This window comes from Ascaphus truei, chromosome 2 (genome assembly GCF_040206685.1).
Source record: "Ascaphus truei isolate aAscTru1 chromosome 2, aAscTru1.hap1, whole genome shotgun sequence".
Classification (NCBI taxonomy): domain Eukaryota; kingdom Metazoa; phylum Chordata; class Amphibia; order Anura; family Ascaphidae; genus Ascaphus; species Ascaphus truei.
Window position 1 is genome coordinate 109,253,721 of NC_134484.1, and position 25,924 is coordinate 109,279,644.

The 25,924-nt window shown below is 40.4% G+C and overlaps 1 protein-coding gene across 5 annotated transcripts in view; it reads left to right on the plus strand.

Moving 5' to 3' along the window:
• TOX (thymocyte selection associated high mobility group box) overlaps nt 1–25,924 on the plus strand; it is a 386,296-nt gene that overhangs the window by 85,696 nt on the left and 274,676 nt on the right. The window contains exon 1 of one of the 5 annotated variants that reach the window (XM_075584055.1): nt 8,061–8,898. The exons of 3 other annotated variants lie outside the window; for them this stretch is intronic. In XM_075584055.1, coding sequence (XP_075440170.1) covers nt 8,824–8,898 — 75 coding nt within the window. In that variant the 5' untranslated portion in view covers nt 8,061–8,823. Of the gene's footprint in view, nt 1–8,060; nt 8,899–25,924 lie in introns of those variants that run through there. One more of the 5 variants, XM_075584057.1, reaches the window with a different exon arrangement.

Consider the following 25,924-nt stretch of genomic DNA (forward strand, 5'->3'; position numbering starts at 1 on the left):
ACGTTAATGCGGGGTATGCCTGTATGTATTTATAGTTTTTTATTTTAAAATATAAATCTTAGTTTACTGATGTACAGTACGTGCATCAAAAGTGGGAAAAAGGGAGTGCTTCACTTTAAGTACATTTTCACTTTACATACATGCTCCGGTCCCATTGTGTACGTTAATGCGGGGTATGCCTGTATGTATTTATAGTTTTTTATTTTAAAATATAAATCTTAGTTTACTGATATGTACAGTAGGTAGCAATTGAACTGCTGTAAATGCAGTTGTATAAATTTGTTATATGGATTGTGGTTGCTAACATTTAGAAGTGGGAAAATATTGTTGAACATTTTCCAGAAATTGAGAGCAACTTATTTTTAAAAATATTTAGCAATATTGTTTTGTTAAAACCTTAATAGGTAGTAGGGTTGCCAGGTGGCTTCTCCAAAAATACTGGATACAATGGTAAAAGATGCAACCAGTCCCTCACCCCAATACATATGTAGCCCTGTTTCCCCCTGAACACAGAAAACTACTCGTGCTGCCCTTCTACCTGTTGGCTCAAAGGTGCCAAAGCCTCTGCCACGGAGAGCCTGGGATGATACACTTACGAATACCGGTGCAGCGCCTCCACCTGTGAGGGATCCCAACGGAGTGGGAGGAGCCCCTCACAGGACCCAACAACATTAATCACACAGTATAAAACAGAAAGGTCTTTACTGAAACATATCATATCTCTTATCACTCTATAACTCCATGACTCTATAATAACTAATAGTACAACTACCACACGCCTCAAAGGGCTGTAACCCCACACTGTGTAGCCCAGAGTCCCAAGAGTCCCCACTCCCACCCAAGTGTGAGACAGCACTGCCCACTAAATTGAGATGAGAGTTGGTGTACTTGGAGTATAATAACTGCCAGGTGTGTCCACAAATGGGCGCGCAGATGATCTGTACTTGGGATCCCTTTTCTGAAGGACGATCCCACGTCGTGTCCGCCTCTGTGAGGGATGACTCCCGCATGGAGTGATCGACCACTGAACAGTCTCTGTCTCTAGTACTGCAGATGATGATTCCCCTTCGAACAAAAGTAGCCAGGATTTTTCTCTTCCTGGCTGGACCCTCACTTAAGCTGCTCTACAGGACCCTGTCCCTATCCTAGGGGCATCCCTGTAGCAGCCACAAGCTGAGGGTGAGTAGAGCCTAGCTGGGGCCTAAGGGGAGACTTCTGGCCTAGTGCAGAGCTTTCTTGCCTCTCTGCACATATACACCCTCCCCTCTCTGTGTCCCAGCTCCTACTGACTCTTCCTGTCCTGAGCGCACCAAATGTATCTCTCCTCATGGGAATCCTGTAACCCTATTGGCTCCCTGGCGTCACCTGGAATCTCTACCCCTATGTCTTCTGGGTGTTGTAATTCCCCATGGCCCTCTTTAGCATTGGGGCCGCGTGCGCAATCTATACTGCTCATGCGCGAACTTGTAATGGCCGCCGCTAGCTTTATCTGTGCATGCGCAACCTTGGGAGGTCCCTGCGCTAAGTGTAATGGCCGCCGCAACTCCAGATACTTAATGCGCATGCGTGAACCTTGCACCAACCCCAACATGGCCGCCGGACACCTTCCGCGCATGCACGACACTCGAACAACATGGCGGCGCCCTGCAACTGAGACTGCCGGGAGCCCCAGCGACGCACTCGCTCCGCAGCAGCCTGACATGTCGCGGGGGTCCCAGCACCCCGTTGGAGGTAAGGGGAGGGACACTGGAGGAACGGGGAGCCAGAGGGGACCTGGCTACACATTTAAAAAAGATACCCCCAATACATATAAAAATTACACTCCCCCAATACATATAAAAAATGCACCCCACCCCCAATACATATAAAAATTACACACCCCAATACATATAAAAAATACAACCCCAATACATATAAAAATTACACCCCCAGTAAATATAAAAAATACACCCCACCCCCAATACATATAAAAAATACACCCCCATTACATAATAAAATACACCCCACACCCAATACATAGAAAAAATACCCCACCCCCAATACAAATAAAAATACCCACCCCCCAATACATATTAAAATACCCCCACCCCCAATACAAATAAAAATACTTCCCCCTCCCATACATATAAAAATACACCCAACCCCAAATACATATAAAAATACAGACTTACCTTGGGGGTGGTCTCAGGCCGGCACACACGTGCATCAGATGCTCGCCATGGGACAGAGTGAGGGAGAGGCCTTCAGCTAGGGGAGAGCCAGGCCCAGCGGCAACTATTTTGTCTGGCCACTGGGCTCCCCCACAGCCTCCAGGATGCTTCTCCACATTGTTTAAAATCATCAGTTAATGTTTTTTTAGTGAGTCAAATATGCAAGGGGTTTCCAGCACAGATTATTGTGACTATTAGAGGCTAGTGCCCACATACATTTCACATAAGAGTTGGGTCTCAAATTATTTCTTGAAAGTTCGGAAAGTGGGAGCTTTACCAGACCATACAGAACAATAGGGAGGTTGTTCCAAGGCCTGGGCCCTTCTGTTTAGAATGCTCTTTTTCCAATACTGGTGGATTTGAATCGAGGAACAGAAAGCAGTTGATCAGCGTTGTTGATCTGAGTCTTCTGGTTTGCTGATATGGAGTGATGTGTCCAGAGAGGTGTGTTGGTTCTAGGCCATTTGTGGCTTTATAGATTATAGAGTGGACTTTTAACACAGTTTGCTCTATTAAACTTTTATCAATCCATGTTCTTACTATATATATGGAATGCAAGCCTCAATAGCAACTGAGATAGCGTAGCCAGAGTAATAGTCACATACAGGTTGTTATTATTTGCATATTGTGGAAAATTAAGAATATGACTTGCAATGTTGGGACCCAGTGGTGTAATTTAGATATTAAAGAGGAGAGATTGATGACTTGAGGAACTTCATATATGATTTGTGTTGCATATGACAATAGCCCTTTAATGCATACTGTTTGGGTTATTCTGCTTAAGAAGGAGGCAAGTTAGTCAGTTGTTTGAAATTGTAATGTCATAAGTCAGATGTTTTATAAGCTATTAGAGAAATAAATACTGAGAGAGCTGTTTTAATATTGGAAAGAGTATTTCTCTACTTAACAAAATATCCATACCTGCAAATATGGGCCGGTGCATGGATAATTGTTTGAATGGCTAACTCTAGATTTCTTCAATTCTTTATATTATTATAAGTGTGCTGCTGACCTCTGTGGCACTCATAGGGTTAGTACAAAATGAACAAAGATAAAAATGAAAATACATATATAATAAAAACTGATCATACTTGTGATTGGATATCCATAATCACATGAACATACAGAAAACCTACGGTTTCTTAGAAACGCAAGGACAGTGCACAAAATAAAAAATTGAACTTTAACCTGCTTTAGAGCAGATGGAACATTTTGTGAACAATTAGCCATGTGTAAATGTTAAGTTGTTTACCTTTTGCATACAGTGACTAACAAACGGACAGCATATGCTTATCCACTTGCATGTTATCAGGTTTTATTACCATTTAATACTACATGTTCTGCAAACATTAAACAAAAAAGTCATGCACATGGCAGCTGCATTAAAACCTGTTTAGTTTTACTTTGGTATAAATTACCCAGCTTGGATTGAGAAATATAGAATGATCAAGCACTGCATATTTTTAATAGCAGTTAGAATGTAACTAAGTATGGAATGTATATAACATTTATATCACTGTTTATATGTATATAAAATGATGAAATTAAAAAGCAGTTCAATTAGTTTGTGTTAATAGTGACTTTTGTAGACCCTTTCCAATAGACAGTTATGCGAAATAACAACCCTGTGTTTAAATCGTGCTCTTTAGTATTTTAAACAGATGGCAACGGCTTTCCTCTTGATTATAACTTTGAGGCATGCTTTACTAAATGGAATCAGCGGGGTTCATTAAGGTCCTATTTGATGTATCAGTATTATAAAAATACCATGTTAATTATCCTCAAACGTTGCAAGTTACCTCCATTTTCCTGCAATCAGAAGATGAGAGAAACCCTGTGAAGCAAATTAGTCCTAATTGAAAGAGGACTGATTAATATTTAAATAAGGCATTGTGTGAGTGATTCTACCATGAGAAAAATAGGCTGAACATCTGAATTAATTGCATAGCAGGTTAAATTAAATTTTATATAATGGGCTGGAAGATGAGTTGGCACACTGCTTCAGCAGAGAACACAATGACTGAAATACCAGTCTTTTCTTTCACTCTTGGCTGAATTCCATAGAGATCCTTGTAGCCCTTAAGTCTTTGTTGTCTCCCATTCAGTACAAACAAAGGTACAAACACAAAATTGCAACATTTCAAGAAATGTTAAGCCTTTTTTGGGAGACAGCACCTGCCTATATTTTCTTCATTTTTTCTCACCTTGACTGTAAAATGTAGAAATAGTGGTACATTTTTGCTTACTATGTTTAATGAGGATTGATGTCATAAAATGCTAATAGCTGCGATATAGTTAGCGTTGTGCTATTAGCAGGTTATCACTGTCTGGCATTTTCACTGCACAGGATCATACATGTGGTGCCTGTTTAAAGTGATTGGGTTACTTAAGGGTCCCTGTAAGGGATATTTAAACCAACATAAATTACTTATGCACTTTGTTAGTGTTCAAAGGAAGAGTGTCACGTTCTACTTGTTGGCAGTTTTCCAGTCAAGAGCTGTTAATTACTGTACAGCTTGTGAATACATTTAGTGCCAATGGATGCCAAAGGGAAAGAAAATATATCTATATTCCATCTAGCTGAAATCAAGTTGATGAGCAGAGAAGAATTAGAATGCCATTTGTTTTTGTTTTGAGAATAAAAACAAATGAGCATTTCATTCCCTACAGCTTTAAAATATTTAGCTTTCAAAACAGTTCTGGCAGTGGAGTCATCCATTGATTTGTTGATAAGGAAATATACATAATCTTTAATTTTTTAGACATTTGTGAATTAAATTGATTTTGACATATAGTACACCTTATTTCCACTACAGTGAATGGAAAACATTTCCGTTTATATACCTATGACAACTGTTAGACTATTAGATCTTATCTTAGATCATGTTTTCAGCATAATAATCGATTCATAACCTATCCCAGCCAAAAAGTATTTACTACAAGTTGTACCTTGTAAGTGTTACTGAGAGGAAGGTAGCCATAATACTTAACTTTTGATGGTGACTCGTAGTTCTCTGAGATATATATTTGTTTAACTTTCTTCCTGTAAACATTCCTTTAACCCAATGCCAGTCAATGAAAGATGAAGTTTCCTCCTCTTTTCTAGCAAATCTTTATTAAAAGAGTTTTAAGTTGTCAGCATTTATGGTGCCTGCTACTGTATATACAAAAATAAATATAAAAGAGTCCCTTTTTAGGGCCATATAAATCTTTATCTGTTTTGCTGCTCCAAAGAAAAAAAGAAAATATATATATATATGCATAGCTATCAAGGAACAGTAACGTAAAATGGTAATAGTACAATAGTGAAGCATGCATTACATGAGCTATGCTAAAAACATGCAAGAACATGCCTTCTCAAATAAATGTTCACAGTTAATTATTAAAGTACTAGTAGTCATGTAAACACAATAGTAACATTATCTACAGTATGCAATGTTTTATATATCAAACACACGTGTGGCAATGCACAATGTAACTGTCAAAGAAATCTCACTGTAAATTGTAATGTGATGGCAACTATTAACAAAATGGTACAGAATGGAGTGCCTTTAGGCCAATGAGTTATGGTATATTTAGTAGAAAAGAAGCAGAACCATGGATGTGTAATGGCGGGTTTCCTGAACCTAGGGCAGGGGAGCGCAAACTTTTTGTGCTGCGCCCCCCTGTCTCTCTGCCCCCTGCTCTCGCGCCCCTCTGCCTTCCTTCAGCCGCGTCAGATGACGCTGCGTGGGCGTGTGACGTCAGCGTTGCCATGGCGACGCAACACAGACGGCTGAATCCCGGTAAGTAAATAGTTGCAGGGGCCTCACGCGATCCCCTGGCATTTAATTTAAATGCCTGGGGGAAGAGCGCGGGCCTCTGCAACTGCCCGCGCCCCCCCAGCACAATCTCCCGCCCCCCCTGGGGGTCGCGCCCCCCACTTTGCGCACCGCTGACCTAGGGTATATGTCAACCAGGTCCCAAGTAGTTTATAGGATCGCTACCAACCCAACCCTTGTCAAATCGGTATGGTATTCTGACACCCTACTGATCTTGTTTACTCAACATCAGAATTTTGAAAATGACCTACAGATAATGATCACTAGATTTGTCTTGGGTATATGGAGTTAATCCATTAATCCGCACTCGCAATCTAAGTTGAGAAACAATACTGATGGTATTGAACAGCAAAACAGCTTACTTGGTTAGTAAATTCCCTTCAAATATATTTACTAGACAATAGCAGAATGACAGTCAGCAGTCATACCTTTTTGAGGGATACAGTCACCATAGCTTCCAACAGTAGAACTGAATCTAATTATTTTAACTAGGTCACTACTGAAGTAATGTTTGCCATCAAATATTTATTTTGTAGTCTCATAGAAAAACCCCAAGACGCGGTGAGGTGGCAGTTCCACACGCATTAATGTATATTTTTACACTTCCACAAGCCATCTTAAAATAATTCTACTGGAGGAATAATGATGTTAAACATCATTGCCACTATACAGTACCACTCTGTTTCTATCTTTAATCCATCCTAAATCAGTTTATTCTTGTCATTATTAATCCCTTCCATCCAGAGGGCATGTAACACATTGGGCAACAGGCAGAGAAAACAGCTCACAAAGTAATTTTGTTTTATATTTAATCCCATAATTGTAATATTTTTTGTGCATCCTAAATAACTATGTACCATACTGCTCTCTTTTGACATTACAAAGTTTTAATTTAAAAAAATCACTAAACTGGACAATGTTGAATGGATAGAACCATGAAATATACTGTAGATGAATCATATATAATGAAAGATACTTGAAAAAAATTCTACATTTATTTAGAAATAAATTCATGTGCTCATGACAAAAAGAAAAGTAAAGGTTAATAAAAATATATATATATATATATATATGTACAGTGGTGAGAAAAAGTTTGTGAACGCCTTCATATTTTCAGATTTTCACCTATTTCAAACCAAAAATGTTATTAGATCTTAATCTAAGTCATAATAAAAGATTACCTGATCAAACAAATAACACAAAAACATGATACTTTTTCAGATGTAGTACCCCTTGCGCAGCAATGACTTCACTAAGTGTCTCCTGTAACTGCTGGCCAGTCTCTCATATCGGTTTTGAGGAATTTTGGCCTATTCCTCCTTACGCAAGTGCTTCAACTCAGTGACATTTGAGGGCTTCCTTTCATGGACAACTCACCTCAGGTCCCGCCACAACATTTCAATTGGGTTTAGGTTCGGACTTTGACTAGGCCCTTCTAAAACGCAGATATTCTTCTTCTGCAGTCATCTTTTTGTAGATGTACTTGTATGTTTAGGATCATTGTCTTGCTGAATGATCAACTTTCTTTTCTGCTTCAGCACACGGACGGATGGCCTGAAATTCTCCTCTAAAGTCTTTTGCTACAATGCAGAATTGATGGTTGTATCAATGATGGCAAGTCGCCCGGGTCCTGAGTGAGCAAAGCAGCCCCAAACCATCACAATCCCACCACCATGCTTGACAGTTGGGATGAGGTTCTTCTATTCGAACGCAGTGTTTAGTTTTCATCAAATATAAAGTTTCTCATTGAGGCCAAAAAGTTCTACCTTTGACTTGTTTGTCCAGAGAACATTGTTCCAGAAATCTTGTGGATCATCTATGAGCTTTTTGACAAACTTCAAACACACAGTAATGTTCTTTTTAGAGAGTAGTGGTTTCCTCCTGGCTATCCTTCCATGAACCCCATTCTTGATCAGTCTTTTTTTGATAGTTGAGTCATGAACACTCACTTTAGTCAAGGTGAGAGTGGCCAACAGATGCTTGGATGTTACTCTGGGGTTCCTTGTGACTTCCTGGATGATCTGCCAGTTTGTTCTGGGAGAGATTTTTGAAGGATGACCGCTCCTGAGTAGAGTGACTGTGGTCTTGAACTTTCTCCTTCTGTCTTACAGTTGATTGGTGGAGCACCAAATACTTAGAAATGGTTTTCTAGACTGATGAGCAGCAATAACTGTTTTTCTGAGGTCCTCAGAGATTTACTGTGCTTTGATCGTGGCATGACGTGTTTCCACACCTGTATTGTGAAGACTAAACTCAAAAAGTTTCTGATCTTTTTATAGGGTGGGGCCTCCCACATTCACCCGTAAAGATCTACCTAATTATTTAAATACCTGATTTTAATTACCCCCTTAATTATCTGTTCGATACCTAAGATGGCCACCGCCATGAAGTGACATCATCCTCACTGAAGCAATTGGGACCATCTCACTAACTGGAAAATCCTGCCCTCAGTTCCCAACTGGAAGTGACTTCAATCCCACTGAAGCAAGCGTGGCCATCTTACTTCCTGGCAAATCTTGCTCTTACCCCCTGACAGGAAGTAAGCCTCTCTCTGGCTCTCATTGCCAGCAGCTGCCTCTTGACTTTAAATGGAAGGCAGTTGCAACTTGTCTTTGCTCGTGCAAAGTAGTCCAGTGCTCTGTGCCTTGCTCTGCCTTTGACCCTGTTTGTCTTGATCCCTGTCTGGACCGGATTACCCCCTGTGTTGTTCCTTTGTTCCAGTCCGGTTGTTCCTGCTTTGTTCCAGTCCGCTTCCTTCATCCTTGTTTGTCCCTGAGTCCTGAGTCTTCCCCATGCCTGTGCCTGCACTTTCCTCCGGAACCGGACCTGTCTTCCCCTACATCTCAGACTTCAGATCCAAGGCCAAGGTCCGTCACAATAAAATAATAATGCTATGTGATTATATTATTCAAAGACTTAATTTTATAGAGTACCAAATTTGCTTGTAATTTGTTCACAAAGTATAACTTTAATTTTAAATTGAATGATTGTTTTAAGTTATGCAATATATGTCAATTCATGTATGTATTTTTGTTTTTAAATATTGACAATTGCTATACTGAACACCAATGTAGATTGTCCTAAACTGCTTAAAAGGTCACATTTTTCATAAAAGATCAAAAGCTTAAGTGAATTTCACCCTTTAAAGGAAAAATTCCTCTTAGGACCAAAATGAACTAATTTCAGTGACATGTTTAAGGAGTCTCATCTGGGTAATTGATACCTTTTTCCAACTACATCTGAAATCTATCTATCTATCTATCTATCTATCTATCTATCTATCTATCTATCTATCTATCTATCTATCTATCTATCTATCTATTATGTGTGTCTGTCAAAGCCATAGCTCCAAGACCATGAAACCTAGACACTTGAAACTTTGCATGTACAGATGCAACTGCCGGCTGTAGACTGCTTGCCAAGGAAAATCTGTGACCATCTTGCAGTAACCGTGAGATGGTCAACAGCAGGCTGTAATGGCCCATCGGATTAACATAGCGGGATTTCTGCGTTTGAATGCGACTTGCAGCTCGGTAGGATATAAACAGCGTGAGTCCCATTAAAATGCAGGGACCCCCCGCTGTGTTAATCCTATGTGCCATTTGTCTGGCTGCAGGAATCGCGGCAGGGAAGAGTTAGAGGGGGAGTGAGAGACTGAGAAAGGAGGAAATCAATGGGAGGGGACAGTGTGAGTGGGAAGGGGAGAGGTGGAGGTTTAAGAGAGGTAGGTCACTGAGGGGGTGTGAGTGCCAATGAGGGGGAAGATCACTGAGGCAGTGTATCAGTGAAGAGGGTGGATGAATTATTGATTGAGTTAATATTGGTCCTGACACTGCCTGCACTGTTACCAGGGCTTGCATGCCAGGGAGGGCAGATTGGTAGCCAAGCCAGGCATGGCTACATTTATATGCCAAAAAAGAAAAATATTGTGAAAACAGACATGATGTACCTGAACTATATATTTGGAATGGCACTATCCAAATGACTATGTTTTTTATAACTGAATATTTATTACAGTAACTTTGTTATTATTGGATTGTACATGAATGTTGAGGGATCCAAAAGTAAACCTCTTAATATGTATCAAGTGTCAGTGCCTATTGGGAAAGAATATATACAGTACCTGTTATAAGGCAATTCAATTGTTTACAATATTTTTCAGTGTTAGTTTTGTAAATGGATGGCTTAAAACTCAGGAGGGTTTTCTTTGTATAGCAAAGTAACCAAAGAATTTAATGTGCCCAAGGAAAAAAGGTATACCACCATATTTAGTTACTGTATACTGTAACATTGCTTGTAGATGGGTTTAGTGCATTCATGTCAAATATCATGAGAGACAAGACATATATCATCCACCTGCTCATCTACCCAGGTCCTGTGAGAGGAAGAGCTCACCTGTCTCTGTATGAAACCCGAGACCGTGGGTGGCATATGCGGTCTTTGTCCCACCGCTTGAATAAAATGACCATCACATCATCATGATGCCACAACACTGCAATCTCGGCAAAGTGGTGCGGTGACTGTTTGGTCCCCATAGGGTGTCTGCAAACTGTGGTCGAAGTAGACAAATGATCTAATACGTCCAGAGTCACAGCTGGCAACAGATCTCACGGGAACTCGACTGATATTATAAAAAATCCCAAAACTATTCAGGATATATTGAAGAATACAAAAAGGTCCTCCTGCGTGTTTAACACTGAACCGCTTTCTCAAGGAGTCCTTGTATAGCTTGTACTGTACGTTTTGTGATGTGTCACTATATGCATTGCTGAATAAAACTGCATTAAGGATGATTACGTATATTATAATCTTATTTTCAATGTCCTAAAGAGAAAATCTCTACTCATGTTGAATCAAAGGAGAGAGACAGACTGTGGGAGAGCAGAGGTGAGATAAGACTTTCGACCAAGGTCACAAACCAGCCAAAATTTGCCCTCCAGCCACGAAAAGAATAGTGATATAGCAAAATCTAAGACTAATTTTGCAACATTTTTAGCCCATTGGGACCTGGGAAAATGCTATGCAATTAAGTTGAAATGGATTTTTTTTTTAAAAACGTGAACAATGTTGCAACTTGCAACTGCATTTTGGATAGTTTCACACATCTCTAGAGAAGAGGACAAGCTAAGAAAAAAAGAAACAGTTCAACTGCAATAGTTAAAAACAACCAAGCAGTTATACAGATATTTACAATAATATAAGCATTGCTAGATACTTTGCCCATCTATATTTAGTTGGTGGTACAACTATTTTAATATTGCCAATTAGGTGGTAAGACCATTATTTCCTATTAGATATGACAACCATTTTGGCAGCTCTCAGAAAAGAAATCTAAACATAAATCAACAGAATTCAACAGCATAAAAGGGAAATGTTTCTTAAGGTAAAATCAAATGTGTGCTTTATTTTAAATACTGTAGAGCTGTCACAGATTGCACTTTTAATTAATTGCTATTTACAGTACATTGAAATTAAAATAATATTTCAACTTACAGTACAATAAGAATTACATATCTCTACCACAACTGGTATTACTATTGCATAACAGCCTATTCAATTAATATATGTTTGAATAACATATACTTACTTCAAGGACATATATATATATATATATATATATATATATATATATATATATATATATATATATATATATATATATATATATATATAAATTTCTATTTTAGATTGTTTCCCTAGATATTACATTGTTTCAAAATAATTGAACTTATATATCTGTGTTAAACAAGAAAAAATGTGTTTAATGTCTGTTACAATGCATGTATAGTTACTAAAGGCAGGGCCGCCCCTACAGCAATGACAGCCAGTACTGCTGTCCTGGGTCCAGTTGGTTTAGGAGACTGTCCCCTTTCCCACACTCAATTATATACAGGGGTCCTCTGCGATATAGGAAGCACAGAGAGGGAAATTCCTTCCTCTCTGCTGAGCATGAAGGGGGCGGAACCTTGAGCAGTGGGCATGGCCTCAGGTAGATCAGAGGAAAACAACAGGACTGGAGCATGTTGTAACAGAGAGGCTGAGAGGTGAAAGGAAAGGACAAGGTCATGGGGAGAAAGACAGACATGTGAGGGTTAGAAGAGATGTAGAAAGGAAGAGAGAACAAGAAAATAAAGTAGAATACGGAACTATTTAACATAATGAAAGAGATGAGGGGTAAAGAAAATGAGAACCATTTTACGATATAAAAGAAAATGATGGGGAGAAGATTATTTTGATTATTAAAGAGATTAAAAACATGCAGAGAAAAATAAGAGAAACATGGTGGATTACATAAAGAGAATGGCACAAATGGAATAAGAGGTGAGATAGACATAGGATGTTAAAGAAAAGAAAGCAAGCATGTGTGAGAAAAGAAACATTGATGGAAAGAATGAGGGGAAGAAAGAGAGGCATTGGGAGGGAGGAAAAATACATGAAATTGACATAAGAGAAATACATGAGGGGAGATCAGGTAGAAAGATTGATGTGAAGGGTGTATAAAGAGAAGTATATATTGAGTTGGAGAAGAGAGTAGTAAATGATGGGGGGAGAGTAGAAAGAAAGACATACTAGGGGAAGAAGAGAGAGAAAGTTGCTGCGGGGAGAATAGGAGAAAGAAATGCAGGTGGAAGAGAGAGAAAGACATTCTGGGGAGAGAGAAATTTAAAAAAAAGGGGGATAGAAACCCTGTGCCAGTGCTCTAGATTGAATAATAGAGACAAATGACTGTATTAAAGTCTATGCAAAAATACTTCCATAAACTAAGTCCAGGAGATGTGTTTGCTGCGTATATGACTCGTAAATTACTCATTTGATGTACGCTGGTGTATGAGTGAACTAATCATGTAGGTAGAGGAGAGGAGTGACAAGGGGAGAAAAATCCTGCAATGGGAGCCCACCAAGTTAACATGCGCTGATGGAATAACCAACCTCACTGCTATCACGTCCTCAGAGGAATCCTGCTGTCACATGAATACTTGGGACTGGTAATGAAGATGAAAAAAAAAGTATAAAGACTTACGTAGCCTCACTGTCCATATCCCTGTGAGCAAGGTATTGCAGATTTTATGAAACTACTGCTGAAAGTGTGCTCCAGCCAATAGGATTATCCAGGAAGTTAACAAAAAAAAGCGGAGCACTGCATAAAAATCCGGTAAGGAAGCTTGACAATTTCCCTTAAAAAACAAGCATCTTTATTGAAGTTGAACGATTATACAGTAACATGCCCGCAGTCTATTCTGACGCGTTTCGTTCCAGCAAGGTACTTTGTCAAAGAAACGCGTCAGAATTAACTGCGGGGATGTTATAGTCGTTCAACTTCAATAAAGATCCTTTTTCCATGGCCAATTATCCAGCTTTCTTACCTGCTTTTTTTGCAGGGGGAGAGAAAGTTGCTTGGGGGAGAGAAGAGAGAGACATGCTGGGGGGAGAGGAGAGAAAACGACATGCTGGGGGGAGAGAAGAGAGAAGTATATGGTGGGAGAAAATAAAAACAGGAAGAGGAAATGAAGAGAGATAGAGATAGAAAAGCCAAAAAATATATTGAGAAACATATTTTGGGAAGGAAAAAAGGAAAAGAAAAGGAGTGAAGACTAAGAAATTGGGGGAAGGAAAAAAATGAAGACATAAGGGGGAAAGAAGAGAAAAACATGAGAGGAGGGGACAACAGGAAAACATGGAATGACATAAAGGGTGTGCGAGAAATACAGAAAGGGAAAAGGAGAGAGAAAGCCATAAGAGGAGGGGGGTGGAGGCAGAAATAAAGAGAGATGACAAGGTAAAGTGGACAAAACTATAATGATATCGTAACTGTCGGCGAGCAAATTTGTCCTAGGCCCAAAAAAATCTGTTGACGACTCTGATTAAAGATTCTGATGAACGCAAGAATGTTAGGTAGAATTCTAAAGTGTATTTCAAGGTATTTATTAACTCAATACAATGGGAAATATGATTATAAATGAGCATTATGATGTTATGCTGATACTAAGCATGACAGTTTCAAGTTGCACCTGGTTGTGTCAACGATTCAAGGGGCTTTAGCCAAATATTCTCTGCTTCAGTCAATGAGCAATTTGGTGAGTGCTTTTTAGCCCAGTTAGGGGTGGAGTTGCTCTGTGTAATACTTTTATAGTATATATCAAAATGTGCATCTATACATTGGTCAGTACTGGAATTTTAAGCAACTCAATATTTTTCCTCTGCGATATTAACCAAATTGTGTCATCGTAATACATATCCACCATGTAATGCTTATCTACAAGAAGCAGCAACCTGCAGCTTTGAAAGAACAAATATAGTTAATGTTTCACTGCAACATAGCAGGAAGGAGGAGAAAATACATTTCATTCTACTTTATATCTAGTGATTGTCTTAGATATTCCACACATTTTTTCACTTGGGGTTTGTTCAACATGATAATTCTAAATATATTTATTTACCCTCTGATTTTTTTTTTTTAACAATTTGATGGATTAAGAATCATTTTCTCAGCATACTGTTTTGGTCATGCAATCATTTTAAGATTGCCTTGTACTTTTGACAGTTGTTTTGTGTCAGCCAATAAAAAGGTAGGCCGCCTGCCCTATATCTGTCTGTTTTCATTACCATAGTCTTCCATTGTACACTCTCTAACATTCATTGTGTGTTCTAACTGAGACAATAAAGGTTTAGAAAGATTTTCAATAGATCTAAGATACAGTGCGCGTATTGTTTGTTTCATTTTGTTGCTTGCTGATAAATACAGATGTAGCAGACATTATTGCTCCTGTTAATGCGATGCACTGCACTAATGCTGGTGCGAAATTTGACGCGCCTCCATTGAAACAAATAGTAATGCACATGTCATTTTATTGCCGCATGCAGTATTTACCATTTTGTTTTATTCAATGTGTCACATTAACAGGAGTAATAACATCTGCTACATCTGTGTGTCTGCTTAATAAAGGCTTCATATTTTTTTAAGCTAATGCAATATATTTTATGTTAGAGCTTTGCCATTATATGTTTGGGATTATCATTTTGCATTGGTAAATAAGCAATGCCTGATGTTTGGTTAGTTCGTTCACTGAAATTAATGGAGGTAAATCTCTATGTTTTAGTTGCCCGACAGTCTTTGCACATTTTTGTGTAATTTAATTTCATAAATGCTTAGCAGCAGCTATAGCAAATCCATTAAATATAGAATTACAATTTAATTTTTTACTTAAAACTTACTTCTATGCACCAAGATCCCTTAACAGGTTGTTGTTTTCTGAGGAGAATAAGGACTAATGAAGTAATGATAAAGAACTTGAAGGGTCTATTTATTAGGCAAGAGTGATGTGCTAAAAACACATAAATTGGGTTATTTGTCAGAGTCCACCAGCTATAAACCAAGGACAAAAGTGAAATACAAAGCACCAGGTTATGCAAATATATAATTTCCCAAAAAAAAGAACTGTACTTTGATAAATCTGGCTAGTGGTGTTGCTGCACATATTATGATATGTCTGGCCAGTGGTGTTGCTGTGCAGTTTATGATATGTCTGGCCAGTGGTGTTGCTATGCAGAGAATTATTGTGCTTTATAGACTCCATTTCTACTACTGCCCTTATATAAAATGTAAACAAATTCTGTTCTGTTTTACATTGTGGCAGACATTGTCTTTAAATGTTATATTATGCAAAACAGTACTGTAAAACATGTGTTGCCCCTTTTCCCCATACTTAAAGGAACCACCAGTGCGGCTGTTACCTGTTTGGCTACCAGAAAGCCTGAGCCTCTGCCACTGGGAGCCTGGGGTGTAGCTTGGTCACCTCGGTGCAGCGCCTCCACCTGCGAGGAATCCCAGCGTAGTGGAATGAGCCCCTCACAGGAACCATCAGTAATAGTAAACACACACACAGGTTTATAATAATGGGTTTTACTGAACATATGATATGCAATCTGCACCCCACAGTAAAGTACCCACAACCCCAATACACCAAGTGAGAGTCCCCAAAGTGCAGAGGGTGCTTGGCACCAATATTCCTGATGTCCTTTCCCCCCAATGTCAGGGCCCACCCAAAAGTGTATGGAGTATCAATCTCCTTGATAAAGTATCTTTGTACGAAACGCGTAGGAGGTTTACATCTGTCCATATGTATTGCCATTAAATCTTTTTCGCATTATTTGGACCCTACTCCCTTCGTTTTTGCTGTGCGCTGCCTCTCTTTTATATCTATTAAAAGAGAAGCAATAAAAGTAAAAATGTGAAAAAATTGCCAAATAATATGGTTGAATCCACAGTGACTTTGCCTTTTAATAACCCCTATAAAATGTAAAAAGAGAAAATAAAGCAAAACAGTCACCCAAATAATTATTGAATAAAGAGAATTAGGTGATGCTCAAGTGCCTGGTCCTGTCTCCATAATTAATGTCCAACAATAAGAAAGGTTGACAATGCTGGGTGCTATTAGCAATAAACAGAAGTTCCAGTCACAATCCTGAACCTATATAAGGGGCTCTATATCACCCTGAAGGTGGGGGTCAGTATGTAGATACTCCTCCCCTCCTCATTGGGTTGGCCACAAGTTAATGATAAGCAGTCTTCCTTAGCGTGCAGCCGTGTCCAGATCCAGAGATATCCAAAGCAATTGTATGTGCAGCGCACAGCAAAACAGAGAGCAGGTCTGGAAAAAAATGACTATTTTATTGAAAGAGCATAAAAAATGGAGAGTGCAACAAGGGCTTAAATAGCACCCAGTGACTTCCAGCCCCTGCCTGAGCATTGTATATATTTCCCTGTGTTCCTGGCCACTTTGGGTTCTAGATACTGAGCCTTCCTTGTTCGTTAGCCTTCCCTGTTGCTGAGCCTTCCTTGTTCATGAGCTATCACTGTGGCTTCCCTGTTCCGGAGGCTAGCCTGTTCATTTGGAATCCCTGTTGCTGACCCTGGACCATGACCCACCTCCCTGCCTGCGACCTGACCCTTTGCCTGTTGCCTGGACTTTGCACCACTGTCACCAGCCCTGACCTCCGGATGCTCTTACAGGACTGACAGATGGTTAATTTGCATCCCTACCTCACCCTGCATGTCCGCTTCCTGATCGGAGACGAGCACCGTCAAACATGATGACCTATACTAAATTTTGTTTTCTCTGTATATTATAATCCTCTCTTGACTGTAGATGTCTTTTCTTTTTTTACCTGGAGTTATACACGGGAGCTGCAGCTCCTTTTGATCCTCGACATCAACTATAATGATAAGACAGGGCACAGCCTTTTGCATGTCTGTCACACCAGTTGCATTACACATGTTTTCCGCCAATGTGTTCGGACACTAAATTCTAATGGTTGGTCCAGTCACATATTATTGGAATATGCGTGTGTTCTATTAAACGCTTTGATCTCGCAGGGACCAGCAAAAAGGATTAAATCCATTTGCTGTTATAGGGTACTGTAGTGATTATTATTACATTTCATCTTTTCAATTTGATGCAGCTGTTATGCAATCTGGAGGATGTTGTGATAACAATTATTGCCTATCTCCATTATCGCAAAATACCCACATGCAAATTAGGCCTGGATTGTATAATTTTTGTTTATATATAATTGTTTTAGAGTTGCATATTAAATAAGCAGTTTTTCCCACTCCAAATATTATTGCTTGTTTAACAGTCTTCAGTGAATATCCCCCTCAGTTTCTTGGATTTCTCAACCTCCAGTGCTATAGGAATTTTAGAATGTTTGGAGCTCACAGTGACTTTAATATACTGTACCCATGGCTTACAGTACCATAATTGTTTTGTTTAATGTACCAATGCAATTATTTTTGGTTATTTGCTTACTCAAATATAGGATAATAATGAATTGTGCACTGTGATAACGATGCATTGTTTAACAATGTTAGTTAAGCCAAGTGAAGATCAGTGTAAATCGTATTGTAAATCCTTTTTTCTATGACCTGCCATTTATATATCAATTGCTTTATCATCCTCTGGTAAAAATCACTTTTTCACAGCTACTGTAAACTTGTGCTTCCAAGTACATTTGAATTGGTAAAATAATACACATATTGATAACATTTGATACACTAACTTGCTGAACCGTATGTAACGATTCAAACAAAAGTGAAGTAAAGCATATTTGACCACCCATAGTATTGTATGAACATGAAGACTAAAGTATAACAGCTTATCTTTGTCAAAAGAAGCTAAGATACATATTACTTGTTCCCCCGAGGCTGAGGATTGAAACTGTACAACATTTGGACAAGTTACAGAGAAAACTGAGTCATCATAGATTTTAAACTACTGTGATAACTCAAGTCACTTTCCAAGACTAAATTTGCACTGCAGTTTAAGATCTGACATGCTACTTTTTAAAATAGTAATATAATAGGAAAATATGACAATGAGGAATGTAACAAGTTAACCAAACTGAACGGTATAATATTAAAACATGTACATCATTACACACAAAATTCTCTTCCTCACTTTTAAGGCTATACACTCTTCTTCCCCTTCTGACATCTCAGCCCTAATTTCTCGCTATACGCTGTCCTGACGCCTGCGTTCTGCTCAAAGATGTCTTCTCTCTACCCCTTTTGTATGTAAAGCCCTCTCCTACCTAAAACCCTTCTCATGCACTGCCCCAAACCTCTGGAATGCCCTTCCCCTCAATATCAGACTACCACCCTCTCTATCCACCTTTAGGACCGTGTGATAGGGCCTTAACTTGTCTAAAAGGCCTTCAAAAGAAAGCCTGTATTGGCCAGAGGAGTTCAGCAGGGAGCTGGTTAATTGCGCTTCAGAAAATTAACCAGTTTCCACCTGGCTCATCATTCACGTAGAAAAGCGTTCTGCAAAAACTGCGGAGTTCTCTTGAGCACAGAGGGACTGTGTTTCCAGCAAGATACCCAGAAGCCAGACCCTCTACATCCAGCACGCAGCGGACTCACAGGAACAGTTGTCTTTAGCACAGATGGACTGTGCTTCCAGAAAGGACCCTGAATCCACCAGAAGGTGGCCCCCAACGGTCTCAACCAAGAAACTGACATAAAGCGCCCCCTGCTTACAGGTACCTCTTTAGACTTTAGGGTCATAGGTTGGCAAGAGGCCTATCCACCCAGCCCTGCAGATAGGTACTTGGAGAGTGAGTTAGCCCTTACAAGGGGTAGACTGTTTATTTATTTGTTGCCTTAAAACTTTATTGTTTAAAGCTACAAGCTGAATAAAAGTTAAACATGATGTAGGATGTGGTGCTCAAAAATCAGATGTGATTCTATAAACAAAACTTATTTTTATCAGTTAATAAATGTCCATATGCTATTAAGGTGTCCAATATAGGATAAATAATGTTCTCAAATGTGTCTAGTGGTGTCCACCTGACAACCACAGAATAGGAAACAGCAATAATAGCCCAATCAAGTATGAAGAATAAGCAGTTCAGTTAGAACAAAGTATAACAGGGCACTCTGGCCCGTTATCTGTTACCCACCATAGACATCCGGTAGTATCCAGAGCGTACAATCTGAAGTGTGAAGAATCCAAGAGAGTAGTTGATACAGTCAAATGACAGACAGTTTTGGGAAAAAAAACTGAAGATTCCAGGGCAACTCAAGATCAGCATAAGTTTATTACAAGCTCAAAAAGATGGACAGGATGAACGCACCTACGCGTTTCATGCCAGAGCACTTTATCACGGTGTAAGGTGATAACAAACAACATGCATTTTTATACATACCAGCCTGCGCCATTGAATGCCGAAAATGACATAATCCACATGTGACCGCAAGGGGAGTCGTGCTGACGCCACGTTTATTCCCATTGGCCAAATATATCAGGTGGTATGTGATTACAATAAAACAAGCTTTAATCATTTAAAATGACAAACAAAAATGGAAAGCAACCGCCCACTTTGCCCACCTCTGCTATAAATAATCCTTTCTTATTCGTTGGTTAACACAGAGATCACCAGGCGCTCCTGGGGGTGTTTCAGGTAAAACACAATATCAGGCAATGAAAAACCAGCAATAATAAATACCAGCAATAATAAAAAAGGAGACATATACAACCAGTGATAAATTGCAGCTCAACTTTCAATGGATCTTCCTTGTTGATCCTTTACTAGTTGTGGTGCCAAGAAGTCAGGGAGCGCAGTACACCAGTGGGAACATGTAGGGAAAGAGCATACACAAATGATAGTGCAACACTGTGTGATAAAATGATGATTAACATAAATATGCAGTTAGAACAGCATAGAAGAAAAAAGAGTCCATGAAACTAATGGGAGGCACACAATGAATAGAGATGCTACACGAATCAGAGGAAGATCAAACGTATTCATCAAGCAGACACCATAAGGCATACAGATGCAATGGGGACTTACAAGAAAGCCCCCCAAATCAGGCAATGTGTATAACACACCGTTAATGTCCGTTGTGGCAGGTGAAAACCTGTGATGCTGTCTTCCCTTCCATCCATACCCTGTTTTGTGCATAATAATATTATTTATTTATAAAATATTTTACCAGGAAAAAAATCCATTGAGTGTTATCTCTCATTTTCAAGTATCTCCCAAACACCATAGTTAATGTTTGCCATTGTTTGTTTTGAGTGATCCAATTTTCAACCTTTGAAAAATCAGCTAATATCCAAGTGGTTAGAGTTGGAGCCTGAGATAGACACATGTTAGTGTCTTCTTGATTAATAATAGTTAAACCAGTTTAGAGCATGTTGTCCAATACCAGAGTACTTGAGCTTGTTTAACATATTCTTGCTTTCGAAATGCATAACCTTACAATTATCAGTATTAAGCCTTATCTGCTATTTGCCTGCAAAGGTTTCAATTTATCCAATTTCTTCTGTAGAGAAATTACATCCTGATCTGATTTTACTACCTTACACAATTTAGTGCCGTGAGTAAATATGGAGATTTTGCTCTTCATGTGAACCTCAAGGTGATTGGTAATCCAGCTAAAAAAACAGTGAGCCCAGTGCAAAATCCTTACGGCATGCCACTCACAACTTTAGCCCAATCTGAAAAGGTTACATTTTTGACAATTCTCTGTCTGTCCTTCATCCAGTTTCAATCTGGGTGCATATATTTTACCCAGACCAAATGCTTTATTTTGTACACTAACCCAGGGGTGCACAAACTTATCTTCATGCGCCCCCCTTTCTCCTCTCCCCTCTGGCTCGCGCCTCCCCTCCTCCCCCCGCACGGCTCCGGCGTCAAATGACGTTGCGGGGTCGTATGATGGCACGTTGCCATAGCAACATGACGTCACATGGCCCCGCGCCAGTTGCCATGGAGACGCGTCGTTGGAACCAAGGTAAGTAAACCAGTTACAGAGGCCTCACGCGATTCCCGGCACTTATTTTAAATGCCTTTGGGGAAGCGTGGGGCCTCTGTAACACCCGCACCCCCCCAGACAATCTAGCGCCCCCCTGGGGGGCGCACCCCTCTGCCCTAACCTCTTTAGTATCACTGTATCGAAAGCCTTTGCAAAATGTAAGTAGATCACATCAACTGCATTTCCCAGGTCTAAATTCCTTCTTACTTCGTCAAAGCAACTGATAAGGTGAGTTTGGCATGACCTATCCTTCATAAAACCATGCTGACTATTACTAATAATTTTGTTATTCCAACGTTACTGAATAGTATCCCTTAATAAACCTTCAAGTTGCTTCCCCACTATTGATGTCAGGTTTACAGGTATGTATGTAAGTTGTGGTCTTGCTACCTTTTTAGATATAGGTACCACATCTGCTTTATGCTAATCTTTTGTTACTGAACCTGTTGAAATGGAGTCCTTGAATAATAAACATAACGGTCTGGCTATGAATAAATGTAACTTCTTAAGAACGCCTTTGCACTTCTTCCTGTGTTAACCAAATTTTAGTAACTGTTGAGATTGTGGTTTACGTCTCTAGTAATATTTTTGCAATTGGCTCCTTAGCATACGCAGAGGCAAAGAATATGTTTAATACCTTTGCGTTCTCCTTCTCCCCAGTAACTTGCCTGCCCATGTCACACTGAAAAGGCTCCTATATTCTCTGCTCTAATCTTTGTATTATTGTACTGAAAGAACTTTATAAGGTTGATCCTACTTTGCAATGCAATCCCTATTTCCTTTATAATTGTATTAGTAATCTTAAAGCGGCAATCAAAGCCAGCGTTTTTTTTTTTTTTTTTACAAAGGATTGAATCAAGGGGTCTCCGGAGCTGAACCCTGACCCCCTGCTTCCAGAGATAGTTACCTCCGTAGTAAGTGCCAATAGCCTCTCTACTCTGATAGCAGGGATCATGTAATAGTTGCTTTTCAAAGTTCCCGCGCCCTGCAGGCCAATAGGAAGCTGTGACATCATCTGGTGCGGCTTCCTATTGGTCCATTTGACAGAGCTTTAAAAATCAGAAGGATACTGGCACCTACTACAGAAATAAGTATCTCTGGAAACAGGCAGTCTCCAGAGCTGAAATTAATGAAGCTTCAATCCTCTGTAAAAAAAAATAAATAGAAAAATTTAAAAATATTCGTTAAAAAAAATCACTGACTTTGATTGCCCCTTTAATACTTTAGTTGATGTCCAGATAATTTAACTCACCCATAATTAAAATGTTACATAATTGTGTTGCCTTTCAATTTGCAAAAGTAGTTTGGCTTCCTCAATCTCTCAAATATGTGGTGCTTTACAGCACATGCCTACCAACATTTTCTGTGTACTGCAAATTTCTCCCACACAGTCTCTACAGTGTCATCAATTCCTTCATATACATCCTCCCTTATAATAGGTCTTAAATATAGTTATACATACAGTATTTGGCCCTCTTTCCCTAGGACTCAGGGAACTACGTGTGCTGCTGTACTTGTTGGCATGCAGGAGTCCTAAGCCTCCGCTTCTGGGAGCCTGGGGTGATCTCTCTGTTTCCGTTCGGTGCAGTGCCTCCACCTATAAGGGATGTTCCCACATAGGACTCAATAACCACTATACACTGAGTGTAATATAACTTCTTTACTATAACACACTATAACCATAAACACACTCATAATACAATATCCCAATGTAATACGCAACACAATACCCAACACCACATTGTGGTTCCCCCAAAGTATTGATGTTGGTTGAGATGCCTAGGGCACCTAAATACCCGGTGTCCGTAGAACAGTCCCATCCAAAGAGTGAGGTAGCGTTACGTCCTGTGTGAATAGTTGGTGCACTTATATACCTCCCTGGGCACTCCTGTACCCAGGTGTTGCCGTTGGGTGAGCACTAGCTGGAGGTCTCACCTAAACTGTCTATGGGTCTGTGGCCTGGTCCCAGACCACAGTACACCGTGTGGCCGTCCGGTCACCGGTGCAACAGCACTGCTACCACTAACAGGGAAGCGTCCCTACCTGAGGCCTTCCCTGCAGCACTTCTCTGTAACTCAGGGCCTAGCAGGGGCATAAGGGAAAGACTAGGCCTAGTGAAGGCGGCACTGCTTCATGGACACTACCTACCCTCTTGCCACCCTCCGTCCAACTGACGCGCGGTTCCCTAGCCCGCAGAGGATATCCTGGTTTCCCCTTGCTCCTCGAGCCCTATTGGCTGGGACTCCCCATGTGGTGTCTCCCACCCTGAGGATCCTGGGACTTGTAGTCCCGGGCAGCGTCTTACAAAGCCACTCTAAGATGGCCACCGCACTATCCATGCTGTGCATGCACACCTTAAAATGGCTGCCCCCACCTCCCGATCCTGTGCGGGGCTCCGTTATACCAACCTCCAGCTCCCCCACACCAGAGGCAGGAAAAGGGGACTCGGCTACATCCTCCCCCTGGTGCAGAATCCAACCACCCTGCTTGGGAACAACATGCTACACAAATCTTATACAATGAAAAATGCATATCATACATATAACTTAGTGGTACAATTAGCAAACTTGGTCCGAGACAGCTGCTGAGACTCATAGTGAGGTGCCCCTAACGAATCATACGCCATTCTCATTGGAGGGTGTCTCACTCTTTGACTCCTATGAGTCTCTTCTTTAATGTCTTCTTGAGTGGAGATGCTACCATTGACTTGAGGCCCTGGCCCTCTCATAGAGTGTGAATTTGGATCTACATAGTTTTTAGTAGGTACAAAACTCGGAATCCTTGTGTCGAGTGGTTGGCTTGTTGAAGTCGCTGGATAGGGTTCATGGGGAGCAGGACCATTACCCACTGCTTCTTCTGGTGGTGCCCCCCAGTCTCTGTTTGGGGTGGCAGAGGTTCCTTCCATTTCGGGTACTAGAGGTTCCTTCATTTGTCATTGCAGCATCCGGGATGTCGTTGGACTCGTCTGGTTCACTTGCCGTCACTACTGCTGATGGTTCGAGTTCACTTTCCCCCACTTGAGGAATAGGTAGCAAGTGATTCCTATGCCAGACCATTACCCTTCCATCTGCATCGCGGATGTGATATACAAGGAGGCCCGACATCTGCGATTCTACCTCGAAGGGAGATTCTTGCCAGCGGTCCGCTAACTTATGTTTTTCTGGAATACCTACATTTTGCAGAAGAACTGCGCATCTGGGCCGAAGATCCCGATAGCGTACTTTATGATCATACCTGCATGTTTTTTTCGTTCAGGTTGGCGGTGGCTTTTTCTGATGCACTCTATGGAGGTTATCCTTCTCACATACTTGTAGTGTGTTATATTCGGTACTCATCAGTGGACACTCGAAGACGAATGACCGCACCCAGTCACGCCTCTCTGCTGAACATCATGAAATAGTGTGTATACCCCGTTGTCTACAATTGCTCCATTGGCCTTCTCGGAACCGTTCAGAGTGCCTAACATATCTAGTAGAGTTCGGTTTAACTTTTCTGGCAGGGCCTTCAGGGTGGTAGGGTGGTAGGGAGTTGTACCTGACTTCTCGATATTGAGCAAGTTTAGAAGCTCCTTGATTAACTTGCTCCCAAAGTCTCATTAGCAGTGTAGTTTCTGGAGTTTTCTAAAGAGATTTAAATGGCTGTATAATAGGAAGCATAAAACAATGACGCATCTACTCCTCAGTTATCACAAGATTGCAACATCAGTGGATGATGGTAACAGAAGAAGAGAGTCTTTCTCTGCCATTCAGATCACATTCAGCACTCCACTATTCGCTTTAGCAAACAAGCAAAAGCTCCATGACTTAGTTACTACATCGTGGGACCCCTGGTGTGACATACCTGAAGACATATTAACTTCATCATGGGCAGCGTCGGATTTCCAAATCCGCTGCCCTTAGGCACTTGCCTGTGCCTGCCGCCCTGCTTCCCCTTCAGAATCCAGCGTCAAATGACACCGTGGATGTCACCAACGTGACGTTGCACAGCGTTGCATTACCATGGTAATGCTACGTCATGACGGAATTTGACATCGTAACGTCACAGTTGCCATGGCAACGTGATGCCGTGTGACATAGTTTGTGACATCAGTGGCGTCATTTGACGCTCAATTTTGAAGGAGAAGCAGGGTGGCAGAACGGAGGCATCCGGCACAGATAAGTAAGTCCTTTCCCATTAGGTCCTATAGGCCGAGAGCGCTGCAAGTGCAAATGGGGGCGGACATTTTTGCCACCCCAAAATTTTGCCGCTTTAGGAACGGGCCTGATGGGAAATCTGATACTGATCATGGGGCACTCAAAAGGTTACTATAAACTAACATTTAGTTAACACCGGTAGAAGTGCAAAGGTGGCTTAGTAAAATTAATATAAATAAAGCACATTGCCCGGATGGGTTCTAAGGAACTACGTTCTGTCATAGACAGACCTTTCTATGAAATATTAGATTTTCACAGGATCCGTACCATAAGATTGGCGTAAAATAGACGTGGTGTTTATATTTAAACAGGGAGCTAGTTGACAACCACTGAATAACAGACCTGTAACCCTAATATCAATAGTGCCAAAGCTACATGAAAGTT